Source organism: Garra rufa, chromosome 13 (genome assembly GCF_049309525.1).
Source record: "Garra rufa chromosome 13, GarRuf1.0, whole genome shotgun sequence".
In the NCBI taxonomy this organism is placed as follows: Eukaryota; Metazoa; Chordata; class Actinopteri; order Cypriniformes; family Cyprinidae; genus Garra; species Garra rufa.
In genome coordinates this window covers 35,161,060-35,181,455 of record NC_133373.1, presented here as the reverse complement: position 1 = coordinate 35,181,455, position 20,396 = coordinate 35,161,060, and the positions used below count along the sequence as shown (strand labels likewise).

The window sequence follows — 20,396 nt, the reverse complement described above, 5'->3', positions numbered from 1 at the left end:
ACAACTACAAACCTCATCCTGAGATCAGATCTGTGATATTGGAGGCCTATAAAATGGCATATATTGACTGGGTTTCATTTTTATACTATGAAAGAACTTAACACATTTATTCAGCAAGGATGCATTAAAATGATCAGAAGTGACAGTGAAGGCATTTACGATGTTACAGAAGATTTCTATTTCATTACGGGATCTGCACATGTCCCTTTTTTTGGCAGCTGCGGTACCTTAAGCCATCTAGGACAGTGATTCTCAACAAAAGTGGGTCGCATAATCATGCATAATCAAATAAATAAAATGCTTGTTGTTGAAGTTAAAGGCTGTGTGTCCAATCAGACTATCAGTGGGGGGTTTTCAGCATTTTGACAGTGCACTGTGGACATGGTGAAGAGATGTAGGAGCTCTTGGCTCACGGGACTTAGGTTCGAGTCAGGTCATGTCCTGAACTCATTCTCCCGTTCTCACCTCAGTCTACACAGTTTCTATTATAAAATATAGAAAAGCTCAAATAAAAGCATTTATTGACATATTTAATGATTGCTTTCCTGTAGTTTAAATGGTAGAGCATGGTTCTAGCAACAGCAGAATAATGGGTTTATTTTTCCAGGAATACATGAAAATATAATACCTTGAATGCACTTATTGTAAATGTTGACAAATTACAGCATGGAGATTTTGCTGTTGAAGAGCAAAATTAGAAAAAGGTCCAATTAAAACATGGAGTAAACATAATGTTTTTTGTTTGTTTTTTTTACAGTGAAAATTCACACCAACAGTATTAAAGGGGTCTATTAAAAGGGGGTAACTTTGGCAGTTTGTGTGCACAACCACCCTACAATGATAAAAATCCACCCAGTGATATTTTTTTAATCTTTAAAAGTAATATCCCCTTTTTAAAATCAGTTTATGCTTAGCTTCTTGTCATTGTGACGAAACACATTTGACTGACATTAGCAATGTACCTTAGACCCGCCCTCACCGAGCTGAAACGGTTCAAATACAATTACCATTGTGTCGACTCAGGTGCAGAGGAAGACTCTAATTGAGTGATTGAGGTGTTCTGTTGTTGGATGTAATAATGAACATAGCAGTCGTCATTTACTCCCGACATCTCAGCCGCCGAAGAAGCAGAGGTTTAATGTTACTTTCGTTTTTGAATGCAAAGCCCCAATCCTGGTCTACATATGCATCTATGTTCGTGTCAATCATTCGTGATGCAGCTTCACCCACAGCAGAAGTGAGTATAAGGTTTTTTTAGCCATCTTTGCAAATGGCCTTTCTTAATAGCTTGTTGGCAAGTTTAGCCGATAAACGTGGCTAAATGCAGCTAAACTAAACATAATCCCAGAGAGGGGCGGGGCGAGCAGATATTTAGTGTAAATAGTGTAAATTGTGTAAAAGCAGAACTCCTTTTGAACAACTGTAAAGGGGTTTTGTTAATACATTACATTTTACCATAGATTGTTACAGCTTTATGACTTTATGAGTGATGCATTTGTGCTCCTCATGCAAATGTTAACAATCCTCCCAGACCCAGCAAGTCAACACCTTTACGCTCTAACATCAGCCTCCGGTCATTGCTTTTGACAAATTGTTAGCTGTCCTTCCATGGTTTGACCTTACAAAATCCCAGAGAGGGGAAATGCACAAAAATAAACATCTCTGCACCATGCAGCACCATCAAATCAGACAAGCTGCTTTCTCACCGGCTTATCGCACTAGCCCATGCTGCTATAGGTCAACTGCCACATTGTTCTCACTCGTATTGATCGGCAGATACTGTGCCATTAGCATCATTAGCCAGGCTGAACAGATGAGTGAGTAAATAGACAAGACCTTTAAATGTTAGGTGCTGGGAGACTGTGCATAACAGCTCCTCTGACTCAGTTTTGCTCTGTGCTCATGAGCCGTCAAAAGCAATGCTTTCATTACATAACCTACAGTTGTGCGACCAATCACGGACAAGCTATTTATTTTTCACTGTCGTCAATGGCACTGAGAGCTACTTTTGCTTCTTGTTAAGTCATGCTCTACAAGGTTGGGTTGTCTTGTTGCAGACTGTCAAGGCAGAATAGAAGCTGAGTGGAAGATAAGATCAAGCTCTTGTCCTTGGTTCTCAGAGTGGAGATTATTTGGAAAAACCAGCTCCGATTTCCCATTCGTATTCTGTATGCCTGAACAAAGGCCCTGGGTATTTGGTCCAATAAAGTGACTTAAGTGTTTTTTAATTTTTCATTTAATTATTGTTGATTTATATTCATAATTGTTCTGTGTTATAGACACCCTCTAAACGTGAACTAAATTCACTTTCAATGAGCAATCATAGTATTAAAGTGGTCCTTCATTAGGCAAAGCAAGATGTTGAATACTTATTTACCACTGAGTGCTCTTGATGTATGTTAAATGCTATGATCTACTCGAGTACAATACAAAATAAGAGTCTGGTTTTGTTCGTAAAGGATTTATTTGCACAAAATTAGAGTAATAATACACCCAAAAATGAGAATTTGCTGAAGAATTACTGACCGTTGGGCTATCCAGGATGTAAATGAGTTCTGCTTCAGAACCGATTTGAAGAAATTTAGCATTACATCACTTGCTCACCAATTGATCCTCAGCAGTGAATGGGTGCCGTCAGAATGAGAGTCTAAACAGCTAATAAAAACGTCACAATAATCCACAATCTATCATATTATACAGAGTCAAACCAAAATGTAACGAGGCACCTTTAATATTTCTTACATTATCACAGTTTATTCGATATAGTTTAGAAAATGGTAATAAAATATGATAAGAACTGTGTCAGAACAAATTCATCTTGATAACCACAAATGAATTACAGTCAAACTAAAATTTATTCAGACACTTTTTTCACATTATCACAGTTGATCTATAGTTTAGAATAAAATATAACAAGAACTCAGGAGTTAAACAGTGTCAGAACAAATTCATCTTGATAATGTCAGATAACTTTGATAGAAAGGTATGTAACAAAACATGGTCAGGTCAAAGTGTCAAATGAAATTTTTGGCCCCAAATTTTTTTTTATCAATTTTACTGGTTGTCCACTGTATGAAGAATTTTGGGTATAATATGTCACAGTTTCCTTTATTTTGCTATCCTCACTTACATAAATGAACTAAGTCAGGGCTCTACAGTGTGACTATTTCACTCGCATTTGCGACTGAAAATTACTATGTGCGACTATGAAAAAATATTTAGGAGCATCATGTGCAACTGACCCGATCAGCTTATTTGTGTTTGCGCTTAGGGGAGCTTCAAAGGTTTCTACGTGTTTTTGCAACGTTGAGTAATGTATCACAGACACATCTCACAAATCCTTTTATAAAGTGTAGAGAGAGTGTAAATAAGAGATTGATTATGCAGTATAGAGAGCTTTGTTAATTATAATAGAGCTTTGTGAGATCCTAATTAAGATGACTTGACAGCTTTTAATATTTTTAAGTGAGTTTGTAAATGAGATATTAATTTAATACAACAGGTAAATAAACAAGAAGTTATTAAGTGACTTACATTGTCTGACTATAACACTATTGCCTGATTTTGCTCTATTTCGTCGTCAAAAGTAGTCTGAAACAAGTCACAACTTGTTGAGCCGTTGTGCATCTCCATTCAAATACAGCGATGTTTCGTTTATGAATGAACGTGCGTTTTTAAATGAATCTAGTGAAATGATTAAATTTCTCATTCATAAAGACAGTCACTTGCTTTATTCCTGAATGAACCAGCCGTTCGAACGAATCAAATGAATGATATGATTCAGTAATTAAATCAGTTTCTTGCCGCCACCTGCTGGCAGATCTTTTCAGTTATTTATCTTTAATATTTCTGTATTCAAAGTTGTATATTTAACATATTAATCTTAACGTGAATTTATGAATTTGATTGCACTCATGCCACCTCTGAGCCTCATATGAACATATGGAAAGGTAACAACAAAATTCCCCTGTAAATCACTTTAAGCAGTCAAATATCTCCTTGTAATGGGAAGGCTAATTTTTTACCAGATTTTTAAAATATTGTTTAGAATGTGCTCCTGAAATGTTGACTGTGCTCCTTACAAGAAAAGTAAGTGTAGAGCCCTGTAAGTGTCCTGCACCCACTAGTAAAATATATCAAAAATTATATCTGGTGTCTGAATAATTAACTGTTCATAACATTGCTTTCTCCAGTCCAAAATTTGTCTTATCTGATTCAGAAGAGAAATATGTGCAGATCAAACACCATTTGCCAGCAACAAAGTCCAAATCTGTTCTAAACAAATTAATTTTGATGTTAAAGGACAACGTGGACTTTTTATTTTTTACCAGAGGAAGCAATACTATGGATTATGGACTGGTATTTTGACCTGAAGCGAATGGTTTTGTAAACTGGACCAAATGATTTATTGCAATTTAAAAAAAAAAAAAAAAAAAAAAAACAGGCATCAATTGTTTCATGAACTTGCTAAGAACATTGGATGACAAAATTTCAGTGAGTAATTTCTTAAATGTCAAACACACAAGCTATTGTGTGATTGCAGAGGTCTTGGAAAATAGTGCATGAGTCATATGGACTACTTTTATGATGCTTTTTTGTAATTATAGTGGCCAGGATTATCAAATTCACCTTTCGTTTTTCACAGAAGAGAGAAAGTAATTCAGTTTTGGAACGACATGTGGTGTTTAATTTAGAACTAAATTATTCCTGTCAAGAAATCGCATGCAAATCATCACAACATTTTTTTTTCTTTATGTATAATCCCTCGTGCTCATGTGTATAAAAACAGCCAACCTTATCCATATAATTGCATGCTTAAAATAGGCCGTATAATACAAGGAGATTTAACTTGACTGCACGTTTAACATTTTTGTTTTGTATTTCAGTCACGTTTTTCCATTTCATTCATGCTCTTTGCAGCGCTGTCCATGAGACGGAATGTCATTATAATTTTTTTAATTGAAGCACAGATTGAATATCTAAGGCAGACAATTAGCTGTAAATGTGCAGAAAGGAAAATAGTAAATGGAAAAAACACCTCAGCGCTTCTGTTCGGCTATTTTAAAGCTTGTTACTGGGCTGTACACGGATTAAGACTGGATTAACCTTGTTTGTCATGACATTTAAAGTAATGCCTGTTTATATTTAGCACATTTTTGTACATGAACTTCACATCTGGGGTACATGCTGTGTACAAGCATTTTTGCACGCTGTTATATTTTTAATATATGAATAAAAAAACACATCTGTTTTTATTGCAGTGCATGTCTAAACAGATTGTTTTGGACTTTTTGACCAGACACAGATGTCTCTGTGGGACTATGCTGCTACTGGTAAACATGGTAAATGCCTATAGAGACATGAACACAGGTGTGCATGGTAGCAGCTGCGCTGCTTTTGGCGCAAATCTCTGTTGCGGGGTTCATGAGAGAGCTCAACCTCGCAGAGCAAGCTGCTGCCCTTGTTGCTCATTCTGGTGCTGGTTGCTAAGTTGTCTGGCTCAGGTGGCAGAGCTCTTCCCAGCCGAGAGAATTGTCCTGAAGCAGAGCAACTTTGGCCGAGTGAGAAATTTCTTGCAGTTTGGCTTTTTGTTATGGTGCAGAAGAGTCAGGATAGAGGTTTGGCTGCAGAACTGATTCATTTGCACTACCAGTCAAAAGTTTTTGAACAGTAAGATTTTGAATGTTTTTAAAGAAGTTTTTTCTGCTTGCCAAGCCTGCATTTATTTGGTCCAAAATACAGCACAAGCGGCAATATTGTGAAATATTTTTGCTTTTTAAAATAACTGCTTTCTATTTTAATGTATTTTAAAATGTAATTTATTCTTGTGATCAAAGCTACATTTTCAGCATCATTACTCCAGTCTTCAGTGTCACATGTCACATTTTTCAGAAATCTGATTTGCTGTTCAAGAAACATTTTATTATTATTATTATTATTATCAATATATAAAACAGTTGAGTACATTTTTTAATGAACTTTTATCTGAACTAAATTAAATTTTAAAATATATTCAATTATAAAACAATTATTTTTAAATAGTACAAATATTTCAAAATGTTACGTTTTTTGCTGTACTTCGGATAAAAAAAAAACAATAAAAACCATACTGTTCAAAAACTTTTGACTGGTAGTGTAGTTCGAAATGTTGGCGAATGAGCTGAAAGAGCAATATCCACAACATGAACATAATATTTGCATGTGTGCAGGAAATGAACCGAATGCACAAATGAACTTGAACTAATTACTAAGCTTGTCAGATTGTGTAAAGGTCTGCTCACATTTACCTTTGTTCAGCGAAATTTCACAGGGGAAATCTAGTAATTTCAAAAATAATTTAAACAATATGCAAAATTCCCTGAGAGTGAAAAATGTATCTTCACAAATTTCACAACGTGTTCATGTTGGTTGTGTGTATTTATAGAAAGCTGCTTTAAAAGTGATTTCTGTGTGTGCAGCGCTTCATACGTCACAACATTATTGACAATAGACAGTTTAACATTTCATTAATGTGATCTAAGCATTCAGTTAAATTAGTAGTTTAGTGAATTAGTGAATTTTGCATCTGATGTCCCCTTTAACGCAATATCCTAAACAGTCTCTAAAACCCCAAAAAGTTCTCAAAAAACATGAACAAAATTTTGATTAAAGTTTGGTTTGCAGATGCATTTTCATCATTTTGTGGACTTGAGTTTTGTCATTTTAGTCAATGTAAAAATTACTGAAATGACATGACCGAATATTGACTGCATCTAGACAACATATTTGTCAATGAAAACTGTGACAAAAAAAACTGAAAATGAACTTAATATCATGCCCAAAAGCCATCAACAGCATGCTGAGATGGTATCTTCTGGTGGTCTCGTCCAGCAGTGGCTGGTCCCCGCCAGCTGGCATCATTTGCGAGGGACGAGATCAATTATCATAGCTTTGGAGGCCTGCTGGTGAGAGTGTCGTTTCCAGCCAGATGATTACTGATAGAGACTCATCACTGAGCATTGTGCAAAGAGCTTACTTACACATGAGGAGCCTTTGTACTATAGTGTCATTATAAGTCACAGTATGCATCGATTTTAGTGGCGTCTGATCCCGGGATTGAGTGGGGCAGAGCAGACTTAAGTGTCACAGGTGAACACAAGGTGAGTCTATAAATAGCTTTGGAAAAGCGCTCTGAAAAAGTACAGCACACCGGTGGTGTTTGGTTTGATTAATTTCTTAATCCAGCTGGTAAATATTTGCCCCTCCTTTGGAGCACCTACTTATGATGGGACACCATCTGTTTAGGCAGTTATGTCGTTGTGGAACAGGAAACAAAAATGTGAGTTTTTTTCTTTGCATATTTGCACATGTGCATCTACTCCAGCATATTGCTCTTAAAACAAAGTTGTTATTGTGAATATTTTTTTATTCACGTTAAATGGTATTTACAATGCATTTTTATATACAGTTGAGGTCAAAAGTTTACATACATTTTTCTAAATCTGCAAAATGTTAATTATTTTACCAAAATAAGAGGGAAAATGCATATTTTTTATTTAGTACTGACTTGAATTAGATATTTCACATAACAATACATTACATAGTCCATAAGAGAAAATAATAGTTGAATTTATAAAAATGACCCTGTTCAAAAGTTTTCATACACTTGATTCTAAATAATGTGTTGTTACCTAAATGATCCACAGCTGTTTTTTTAGTGATAGTTGTTCATGAGTCCCTTGTTTGTCCTGAACAGTTAAACTGCCCTCTGTTCTTCAGAATTTGTTTTTTCTTCTGAAGCATCAATGAGCGTATTACCTTCTGTAATAGTTGCATATGAGTTCCCTCAATTGTCCTCAGTGTGGAAAGATGGATCTCAAAATCATACAGTCATTGTTGGAAAGGGTTGAAATACACAAAAATGCTGAAAAACCATAAGAATTTATGGGACCTGAAGGATTTTTCTGAAGAACAGCCAGCAGTTTAACTGTTCAGGACAAACAAGGGACTCATGAACAACCATTAGGGCTGGGTAAAAAATATCGATTCTCCGATTTTAATCGATCTTCAGTTTAACGCAACGATATCGATTCGGGAAATCCTCGAATCGATTCTTAATGCGCGTGCTTCACGTAAGAGGATATGAATATTCACCTCTCGTCCTGAAGGTGTCACCATCAGCTGTTTTTTTTGCAGAAAAATCTGATGATCAAAAATGATTAGGCTGTAGTTAAGAACTGTTACTGTCTTTTAATTTTTTTTATAGTAATGTGCATTTTGCAGTTTGTTTACATGGTGTACAATGGATGCACATATTTATGATTTCTTGTTACAGTGTTCATTTAAAATAAAAGTTGTTTAAAATAAACAACTGTGTGCACCCTATTATTAATGTAGATGTGCATTTCAGTAATAAACTTAAGTAGGAGAGTTTCAGTTACCAGCATTTATATCAAAATATGGATCCCATGTCTGCAAAACTAACATTTTAAATGAAATATTGATAGCTAATCGATATCGAATCGAATTCTGTTCCGAAAGCTGTAGATCATTCACATAACACAGTTTTAAGAATCAAGTGTATGTAAACTTTTGAACAGGGCCATTTTTATAAATGAAACTATTATTCAACAGATTCTGCAAGGTGTATGTAAACTTTTGACCTCAACTGTATTTATATACTTTATATATAGTTTTGCAACAGTGAACATAATCTAAAGGAGTGAGGCAAACGGGTAATCCAGACAGACAGTAAGTAGATCCTACGAGGGGCGAACAGAGTCCAAAAAAGCAAGACGGAGGGTAATCCAAAATGGGCGAGAGATCCAGGGCAGGCAGAGAAACAGACATGTATAACTTAAGATACAAGACTTAACTATGACTCATGAAACTAGGAAATGGCTCAGTACAGTTGCTAGCACAAGGAGAACGCTAAATGCAATGCAATACTTGGTGATCGGAATTATATAGTATCTTATATATATAGTACTTATATAGTGTGTTTGATTAGTTGCAGCTGTGTGTAATCAGTGCAATGGATGATGGGAAATGTAGTCCGGGGTGACATGCAACAGTCTGTGTAGTGTGAGAGTCTATATAATGACAGTGCAACATCTGTTGGCGAGTGGATGGAAAGCCACGGAGCGAATTTGTGACAGTTTTAGATATTTTAAGTACTTGTTTTTCTTATTTTAAGAATAAATCCCTTACAGTGTATGCTTTAAACAAGCAATTTGCAAATAGAATATATAGATATATTATCTGAAAACATAAGTCTGCATGTGCAATCATTTTGCTTCTGAAGTAAATCTTGTTTTGACAATGTTGAATTTTTTGTCCTAGATATAATAAGACCAGGACTTTTTTAATTAAAGCATAGGTCAATTTGAATTTCATACTGACATCAATTTTAATTGATTTCTTTTCATTAAGTACAAATGACAATTTATTATTCCTCTCTATGAGTCTTTGTGCTTTCAGTCTAGCCTCCTGTATTCCGTAAAACACTGGGCTGATGCAGTGGCAGCAGATGTCTCAGATGATTTGGCGTCCCATATATCTCTCTGCATCACGTACTGAAGCCATTCAACTCTGTCACATTTCCTAGCAACAGTATTTTCTTCATTACTACTAGACCTCCAGCTAAGGCTTTTACCACTACTGATCCAAAATCTAGGAATCCTAAACAATTTACTATTTCAAAATTAATTCTTCATTTTTCTTATTGCTGTAAGAAAGCTCCATTTTGTAAGAGTAATATAAGAAATAGACATTAGTCTAGTGGTCAGCCCCTGTTTAAGGAGAAAGAACCTGTTTAAAGGTGGAATAAGTCTGAGCAGATGAAAATATGAAGAAGCTGAAAAGATACAGTTTGATTGATGTTACATTTATTTATGATGGCAGCATGCAGAGGCATCATGCACGTATTCATTTTTGAGAGGGCACCAGTGCAGTGCTGGCACACATGCTGCCCTTGGCAAGACAAGACATGACTAAAGGAGAAAACTGTTTTTAAACATCATAGGAGATCTGTGCAGAAGTGTGAGATGGGTTCGTCTAGAGGTTTTCATTTGGTGTGCAAGATGCCTCAGGTTTCTATCCTGACCTGATGCATAATTGTATTAATAATACATCAAGCAAAATTGCAGTGGAACATGATTGTGAGTGATTACCATGCAAGAACAGCTTTGACATTTTCATAATCCATTTTATTCCCCACAGGAAATAAGCGACATGAGTCTCAGTTCGACTGACCAAATTTAAACATAATTTTTTTGGTTACCTAAAATATTTGTGCATCTTAATTCAATGTTGTTATCATTAACTAAAACTATTTTTTTTATGAAATAAAGTTCATATAAATATTAAATTAAATATTTAAAACTTGAACCAAAATTAGAAATGTTGCCTTCATAGCTGAAATAAGTTTAATTTTGAAGTACTAAAACGAATAAACTGAAATAAAAGAATTAAAGCAAAATAAAATATTTTGAAAAGAGTAAAACTAATAAAAATCACAAAAGCACATAACAAAATTGATATATAAAAATATATGAAAATATAAAAATACAATTACTTCAAAAACTGTAATAATATTATTATAATAAAAAACAAGCCAATTGAGCCAAGTGCATTTATTTAAAATACACTTGGCTCAATTTAAAGGGTGCAAGAATGGCAGTCCATTACTGAATATTAAAAAAAATCTTTGCATCTTTCATATTAAACAAAAGGCATTTTTAGCCTCCAAAATGTGAAAACTCAGTTTAGATGGATGCAATGCTTGCCCTCTGCTGGTCAGATCGAAAATGTAACGAAAAGCCAGCTTAAATCCAACTAAATAGCTCTCATTAGCAAAAGTGATGTTTTGATTCTGTTATAATTTAGCACCGGTGAAGCAGAGATGAAAATCGATTGGGATTTTTTATGATTAAGCTGCAGTGGTGCCATCTAATTTGTAATAATGGTTTCAACCGGGCAGGATATGGATTTTTCGTGGGGAAAAAAAAAGTAAAATACTATCAGATGTGGTGAAATTATTTAAAATGTATAAAGATGTTGATTAGTTATCAGGATGTTGCTCATAGAATCAAGATATTGGACTAACTAACCCAGAAATCATCATTGTGTTTTTGAATCCTATCTATTTTATCTGATAAGCAAAGCCATCTGTTTTGTAGGATAAGAATAAAAGGTCTGTTGGTTGGGCTGACGGTGCAGTTTATCAGCCAATCTGTTCCCACTTTCCCAGTAGTGAATTTCCCCCCGCAAGCTATGTGTACAGTCGCATCTGATTCAATGACACACAGACTAAAGAATCACTTAACTAAAGGCCAATCAAGCGTTTCTGCTGATTGAAGGCTTTGCCGAGTGGTTTGGAAATTCTGTCTTGTACTGCCAGCACAATGAATGTTAGTTGCAATCCTCCTTGACACTGTATATCCCAGAAGGGACGCTGGCCAAATTCCTCAAATCCACTCTGTCTTGCATAGTGTGGTCGACTGAATGAGGCGTAGAGAATGGTAAATGTGAATCCCAATGCCTGGATAGGCCTTTTAGTGACAATGCATTGAGGAAATTATGAGGGATTTTGTCATGGGACTGAAGGTAAGAATGGTGTGTGTTCTGTGTGGGGAGATAAGGAGTAGTCAGCGACTCGGTTCAGTCACCCCTGGAGAGGACGACAGTCTCATTGGAGATGCAGTAGAGAAAAGCTCTGCGTATTTTGACGCTGCTGCTCCTGTTGTACTCTTGACTGATCAACAATGATAGAGGACAGCTATCATCAGTTTCTATTAGTCGTTGGCCAAAATGATGCTGATTCACAGTGACATGGCTTATTAATAAATATGGTTATGAATTCACACTGACATGGCTTAATAAGTACGAATATTAATATGTTCATATGGCAACAGGCTAAAAAGCACTCAGAAGTTAGAAATGTAAAACTCTAGTTGTTAGCAAGCTGGTTATGCTATTTTATATGACTAGTCACAAAGAATCTGTCTTTCTTTTTTCAGACGAATACAGTCGGAGTTATATTAAAAAAAGTCCTGGCTCTTCCAAGCTTTGTAATGGTAGTGAATGGGTGTTGAGATTTTGAAGTCCAATAAAGTGCTTCCATCCATCATAAAAAGTACTCCACACAGCTTCAGGGGTTACTAAAGGCCTTCTGAAGCAAATCGAAGCGTTTGCTTAAGAAAAATATCCATATTTGAAACTTTATAAAATGTTTTTGTGATCAAGTGACAAATGCGGAAGTGCAGAGGAAAGTATAAAACAAAGATTTGTAAAGAAAAATGTATGATAGTTAGCTGAAGATTACGTTTTTTTTTTTTTTTAAATATGGATTTTTTTGTATACAAACACATCAGTTTGCTTCAGGGTGACTTTATTAACTCCCTGGAGCCATGTAGAGTACTTTTTTTGATGGATGGATTTACTTTATTGGATTTTATAATCTCAACACCCATTCACTGGCATTATAAAGCTTAGAAGAAGCTTAAAAGAACTCCAATTGTATTTGTTTGAAAGAAGACGGTCATATACACCTAGGATAGCTTGAGAGTGAGTAAATAATGGGATACTTTTAATTTTTGGGTGAACTATCGTATTAAGTTCTACAAACCGAATCTTGGAGTTTATTAAATTCAATATTTTTTAGTTCTGCTAACCCATGTGTAGACCTGCTATAGAATTATTAAACAATCCTCTTATTTAACCCTCATATGTCAGTCACTAATCAAGTACATTTTGTTTGGTTTGTTTTTAGATGATGCTATGAAGACCACCAGAGATGACTGATGTGGAACCTGTTGTCACTGACTTTGCAGCCACAGGCAGGACTGGCCGGCGGAATGCATTGCCAGATATTCTAGGTTCCACGGCTGGTCCTGGAGCTGGCGATCTACCTGATAAACTAGCCGAGCTTTCAGTAGGAGGTACTGTATGTTGTCTTTTGTTTAGATGAGATTGTTTGATGTCCAGTAGTCTCAATGGCAATAATCAAAAGTACAGTTGAGGTCAAAAGTTTACATACACCTTGCAGAATCTGTGAAATGTTAATTATTTGACCAAAATAAGAGGGATCATACGAAATGCATGTCATTTTTTATTTGGTACTGACTGGAATAAGGTATTACACATGAAAGAAGTTTACATATAGTCCACAAGAGGAAATAATAGTTGAATTTATAAAAACGACCCTGTTCAAAAGTTTACATACACTTGATTCTTACTGTGTTGTTACCTGAATGATCCACAGCTGTTTTTGTTCATTGATAGTTGTTCATGAATCCCTTGTTTGTCCTAAACAGTTAAACTGCCCGCTGTTCTTCAGAAAAATCCTTCAGGCCCCACAAATTCTTTGTTTTTCAGCATTTCTGTGTATTTGAACCCTTTCCAACAGTGACTGTATAATTTTGAGATCCATCTTTTCACACTGAGGACAACTGAGGGACTCATATGCAACTATTACAGAAGGTCCAAATGCTCACAAAAGCTCCAGAGGGAAAAACGATGGGATCCAGGGGTGTAAACTTTTAAACAGAATGAAGACATTTTTCTTTTTTTACCTAAATATTATATTTTTTCCATTTAGTACTGTCCTTTAGAAGCTACAGAAGATACTTACATGTTTCACAGAAGACAAAGTAAGTTTTTCCCCCAGCTCTTAGTGCATCATGTTTCCTTCTGAAGCATGAGTCCCTCAGTTGTCCTCAGTGTGAAAAGATGGATCTTAAAACCATACAGTTATTGTTGGAATAGGTTCAAATACACAAAAATGCTGAAAAACCAAAAAATTTGTAGAAACTTCAGGATTTTTCGGTCAAAAAACAGCTGTGGATCATTTAGACTTCAACACAGTATTAAGAATCAAGTGTATGTAAACTTTTGAACAGGGTAATTTTTATCATTTTTAATCTATTGTTTTTTCTTATGGACTATATCTAAATGTATTTTATGTGATATATCTATATCAGGTCAGTACTAAATAAAAAACAACATGCATTTTGTATGATACCTCTTATTTTGGTAAAATAATTAACATTTTGCAGATTCTGCAAGGTGTAGGTAAACTTTTGACCTCTGTATGCGCTTGCGAGACCAGCATCACGACTAGGCAAAATATCAGAAAAATAAGTGCAAATGACTAAAAAAAAAAAAAACATTAAATAATACATAGTAAGCAAAAAAAATTACGAAGAAATATGAATCAAAAGTATGCGTAAAAGGACCTGAATTAAATTCTGCAGTGTAATTAAACTGCAAACTTATGCAAGGGAATTATGCAGTTAACGGCTTGAAACTAGCTCAAAGAATAAGTTAACCAGGCTAATTTAATCTATGCAGTGTACCACTGATGTCTAAAATGGGCCATCATGTTGGCAGAGTCTACTAGGCATGACTAAGAATAAGCACCTCTCTTTAAAAGGTGCTTTTCTACAGAGAAAACAGCACTCTCTCATCACAAATACACTTTCCTCAATGCTTAAGTGCTTTTTGTGTGATCAAGCTGTCATCAGGGGTCGGCTGAAAGTAAGACTGCCACCAGATGCTGTCAGAAAGTCATTCTTTAGTCATGGTTTCTGGTGTCCAGTGATCAGTATAATACTAGAAAACTTGCGATGACCTTGATTCAACTAACACTTCTGATCGATATGAATTCAGCATGCCTTCTTTTGAGGATCAGATCATGACTGAACCTTCCTGTGCATCAATAACTGCCTGCAGTCAAACACTTTTGATCTGCTCTGTTACCCATAAGCCTCAAAGGCATCACATCACATGTAAATAATGTTCTATGAGCGATTTGTGATAACGCTGGAGATTCTCAGCAGTGTGGAATCTGCTGCCTATTCTACATCATATATTATTTAGTATAGTTTAGATAATAATAAACACAATTCTGTTTCTGTGCCACTGTCTTAAAGAGATAGCTCACTCAAAAATAAAAATCCTGTCATCATTTACTCACCCTCATGTCGTTCCAAACTTATATGACTTTCTTTGCCATGAAAGCAATGTGCTGTAACTGGGTCCTGTTGAAACGACCTCTTCTGCCATCTAGTGGCTATTCTTATAACTGTCTTATAAAATGGAATTGCCTTTTAGATCAATGAAAATTTTGGTAACGCTTTAGATTACAACCCGCAAAGAACTACGTAAGTAAACTGAATTTACGGTGTATGTTTATGTAATAATAGTGTACCTATAAAGAACGTGCATGTAGGTATAAGAGGACAATATGTTAAATTTGGGAAAAAATAAGGGGGTAACAAACCAGATATGCAACCTGCAAAGAACTACATAAGTATACTGAACTTACGGTGTACGTTTCTGCAATTATAGTGTGCCTATTGAAGCACGTACGTGTAGGGAGAACATGTTACATTTTGATAATTGGGCATAACAACCAGATATGCGACCTGCAAAAAACTGTAAACAAACCTAAGTTACGGTATTAACAGATATCTATTCTATTACTGTGCCAGGCATAAATCGTACGTTTGATGTATCTATACGTAAGCTTTTTTAAATTACTGGGAAAATATACTCTTGTTCCATGTAATTACAGGGTAAGTGCGACATCTGCGGGTTGTAAATTAAAGTGGCGATTGTTCCGCTCTTGTTCAACAAAGTTACAGGGTAGGTACAATACATATACCAACGTGACCTCATAATAATTCGTATGTATTTTACGTAAAATGTGGTTCTACAAAACATACATTTATTTACGTTTTTACAGACACTAAACGTACAATACTGACATATTTACATCATCTAAACATTTAACGTTTACTTAATATGAAATTATAACGTTTGTTCTGTGTGATTTCTGTTGCCAGCTCGTTTCCAAGAATAGGTCTACATAATGTTATCAAGACTACACTTTAAACCCTTAAAATAAACAAAATTTCTGCAATCGTTTAATCATGCATGTAATATTAACTTCGTTTGCCTTGGTATGACACAAAAAGCATTTTCTCTGACATGCTGTGACTAACAAAACCATAAAATACACCGAACACGCATCTTAATTGCAAAATGAAATAATTTTATTTGTGTGCTGTAACCCAGAACTTCAGAATCCATACGATTTGCGAGGACCAGACCCACATTCAAGCCTTTGTCCGACGTTCTTCATCTCCAACCATAACAGCGAGTCCAGCAGCAACAGCCATAAACCCGTGCTGAAGTACATTTTGCTACAGCAAAATCGGACGTTCATTGGCTCTCGCCTGCATTCGTCACAGATTACAACATGCTGTGTTTCTGGTGAGATGTGTTGAAATGATGCGTGGGCACCTTAGAGGGGTGGATGAAGACAATAATCTGGATAATATTTTCAGCAATTAACAATTTAAATTCTGCTCTCATCCTACTGCACCTCAAACCTACTGTATTCCGCCAGGGAGGACTGCGGCTGCAAACACATCATTTTTTGGATTACTTTTTTGTACGGCTGTTGACATTTTTGCAATAAATAAATGATTGCACTTTCCTGTCTTTTATATTTTTATTACTGTACAGTCATAGTTAACATTAGGAGTGGGATTAGCAACTTTAAAAAATATGTTTAGAAATATTTTAGATATATTTTCAGATTGTGCGTATATGTATTGTACCTACCCTGTAACTTCGTTGAACAAGAGGGGAACAATCACCACTTCAATTTACAACCCGCAGATGTCGCACTTACCCTGTAATTACATGGGTAAGTGTATATTTTCCCAGTAATTTAAAAAAGCTTACGTATAGATACAGCAAACGTATGATTTATGCCTGGCACAGTAATAGAAAAGATATCTGTTAACACCGTAACTTTTTGCTTACAGTTTTTTGCAGGTCGCATATCTGGTTGTTATGCCCAATTATCAAAATGTAACATGTTCTCCCTACACGTACGTGCTTTAATAGGTACACTATAATAACAGAAACGTACACCTTAAGTTCAGTATACTTATGTAGTTCTTTGCAGGTTGCATATCTGGTTTGTTACCCCCTTATTTTTTCCCCAAATTTAACATATTGTCCTCTTATACCTACATGTACTTTCTTTATAGGTACACTATAATTACAGAAACGTACACCGTAAGTTCAGTATACTTATGTAGTTCTTTGCAGGTTGCATATCTGGTTTGTTACCCCTTACTACCCAAATTTAACATATTGTTCCCTTATACCTACATGTACGTTCTTTATAGGTACACTATAATTACAGAAACTTACACCGTAAATTCCGTTTACTTACGTAGTTCTTTGCAGGCTGTAATCTAAAGCGTTACCAAATTTTTTGCCAAGGTCAAAGGGTGAAGTCTTCCTCTTATTTGTAATGAAACTGAACTGTGACTAATACTGTCAAGCTCTAAAAAGAACAAAAAGTCACTAAAAAACTGTAATAAAAGTATTTCATAATAGGGTTTTTTAAAACTGGCATTCTTGGATCCTAGGCCTAGTGCTAGAGGTCTGCAAGAAAGTTCAGAAAAAAATAGTCTGTATATGTTTCTCTTCAAATTTGTACCTAAAGGTGTATCTACAGAGCCAATACAATTCCAAAAATAACTAAAATGTCCCTTTTTCTTCTCAATTCTCAATTCTTCTCAATGGTTGCACATAGTTGCGTTAATAGTGTCCTATGTGAACATGTTCTGCATTTCTTTCTTTTTTTCTTTCTTTCTTTTTTTTTTTTCTTGAAAATTGTTTTTGAATTTTGAATGCCGGTGGACAAATATGTTGTATGCTCCCCTTCAATGTCAAATGTAAATAGGATGAGAACATTTGGCATCTAACTCAAAATAACTGCTTTCAATGCCCTGCTGAATAAAAACAAATAAAACCAGCCTAAACTGTTGTGCTGTAGTGATGGGAAGTTCGGATCATTTTACCGACTCGGATCTTTGAGTCTCATTCAGCAAAATGAACGAATCTTTTTTCGAGTCATTTCGTTCATTTCGTTCATTTTACCAAAATATAATTAAAAAGCTACGTGTTACTTCCATAAAACATGTACTGCTTATACACACGTTGATTACACTACAAACAAGACAAAACTATAATACTATTAGAAAAAGAAACGGTTAATTCATTGTTTACCTGGGTCTTCAGTCTATGATTAGCTCCCTCACCTCTATCTGTACAGGTTTGAGTCGTTCGTTCATCACGTGACAGCCCCATATGCTTTACCTATGCTGCCTGAGCTGGAAACAGAATTGATTAGTTCATCTCTCGAGTCTTCGGGTTTGAGTCGTTCGTTCATCACGTGACAGCCCCATACGCTTTACCTATGCTGCCTGAGCCAGAAACAGAATTGATTAGTTCATCTCTTGAGTCTTTCGGGTTTGAGTCGTTCGTTCATAGTTGCACAATTGCGCATGCGCGACTGAACGAATCACTCCCCGAGATGACTCGTTCTTCCCGAGTCACATTAAAGATTCGTTCAAAATGAACGAATCGTTCAAGAACGACCCATCACTAGTGTGCTGGCCTGGCTGGTTTAAGCTGGAATGAGTTGGTTTCCCCAGCTGGAACAGACATAAGACATAAAAACAGACATTTTGAGACATAAAACGTGGATAACATCTAGAAAAATACTAACAAAAGGAAAATGACAACTATAAACTGCGGCAGCTGTAGTTTAAATGGTTAAAGTTATCAAATCTCATTCACACTTGGGTTAAAAAAGGGTGCAATTAGATGTACCACAGCAGGTTTGACTATACTAATGCCAAACGCCATTGGTTCTGGCATGTCATGTGATGAATTGACATAGAAAACAGCCAGAAATGAGATTTGAGAGCTGCTAATTGAGCAGTGAAAATCTATAAATTCCAAATCCTCTGAAGCTATACTGTGAGGAAGAGAGCTACATTTATTACATTCATTCTATAAACTACTTTAATAACATATTTAGTGTTTTTTCTCTTTTCACGGCTTGACAGTATAAATCAGCATCCAATTTCCTTCAACGAATATCTTTCGATTCTGCCTAATGTGGCGCTGCTAATGTTGCTCCTTCTGATTATTTGCTTGAGTCTGAATTGCGTTGGATGAACATGTCTGCTTACAGGACAAATTCACAGAGAATATTGCTTTTAATGAGTATTTCTGGCCTCAACGCAGATGATGACGAACAGGGAGGAGAGAGCTCGTCATCGTCCGACCCACCGAAGGAAACCACAGAGGGGGCAAAGACAGAGGGCTCATAACTCGACAACAACGCCGAAGTGATCTGACCTCATGAGAGACTCGCACATGACCTGCCTCTACTCTTGTCCCATTGACCAAACAACTGTTACACTCTGTGCTATGCAACATCGAGACCACCTATGATTGGCATTCAGACGTGGGTCAGCGGGAAACAGCTCATTCCTGTTACGGAAATTCATCTGAAATTGTGTTTTTCAAATATCTGCGATTGTTCATATCATACCTCGATGACTTTTTTCCCAAAGACTCGCTGTCATGATTTTCCTAACGACCAGCAGTTTTGTTTGTCTTATGAAAACAGATGTGACCTGCTTTCCCATTTTAACAAGGAACAGTTTGTTTTATTTTAAGACTTTCCACAATAGCATTTTCTCTGAATGTTGACATGTAGTGGCAAAAATGTCTCCTTTTGCACAAAAAAGTAAATACATTCCATTTGGTGATGTAAGTAAAGTTTTTTATCTTCAGATGTTTGTCTGTCCTTGTACAACACCACATCTTCTGTGTTTTGTATTGTAAAGATATGCATTGTTAACATTCTAGCCAGAGGATACGAAACAGTGCTGGATAACATGAAATATGATATTTTCTTCTTGTAAATACAGAATTGTACATTATATTTGCAAGTTTTGTTTTAAAAGCCTTCTGTTTGTGCGTAACTGCTGTCTGTGTTGCCCTGCGTGAGCTGAAATTGATAGCTGTCTGATGTATTGCCGCAAGCATCCGTGGTCATGTCATTCGGACGTCATCTTAAGTGCTTGTCTCAGATATTTCTTTGCTGTTGTCGATGGCAGTGAAAAAATATGATTGTGGAGACTTCTTGTTCTTCCTCTCTTTCATCTTTTCATCACGTTCCATCAGAAAATTACATTTGGTTTCATTTTAGTTTCGTTTTTTTACCTGGCCATAAATCTTGTGTCATCTTGTCTGTTGTAAGCTACATATAAAACGCCATTATGCTATGTTTAAAAAGTACAATAAATCCTGTGCTTAGTTTTTGTAGTTTGAATTTTTTGGACTGTGGACTAGTGGTGGTGATTTATGTAACCAGCAGAGGACACCAGAGGTATCTTTTAAAATATAAGGGCACAAAAAAAAAAAAAAAAAAAAAATATATATATATATATATATATATATATATATATATATATATATATATTTTTTTTTTTTTTTTTTTTTTATATATATTTTATTTATATTGTTTACAT

The 20,396-nt window shown here is 35.6% G+C and overlaps 1 protein-coding gene across 1 annotated transcript in view; it reads left to right on the top strand.

Annotated features, from left to right (window-relative positions):
- The window catches only part of pkib (protein kinase (cAMP-dependent, catalytic) inhibitor beta), a 38,685-nt gene extending 18,499 nt beyond the window's left edge, over positions 1-20,186 (top strand). The window contains exons 2-3 of the mRNA XM_073817081.1: positions 12,752-12,920; positions 19,102-20,186. Coding sequence (XP_073673182.1) covers positions 12,776-12,920; positions 19,102-19,187 — 231 coding nt within the window. The 5' untranslated portion in view covers positions 12,752-12,775 and the 3' untranslated portion in view covers positions 19,188-20,186. The remainder of the gene's footprint in view (positions 1-12,751; positions 12,921-19,101) is intronic.
- The last annotated feature ends 210 nt before the right edge of the window (positions 20,187-20,396 follow it).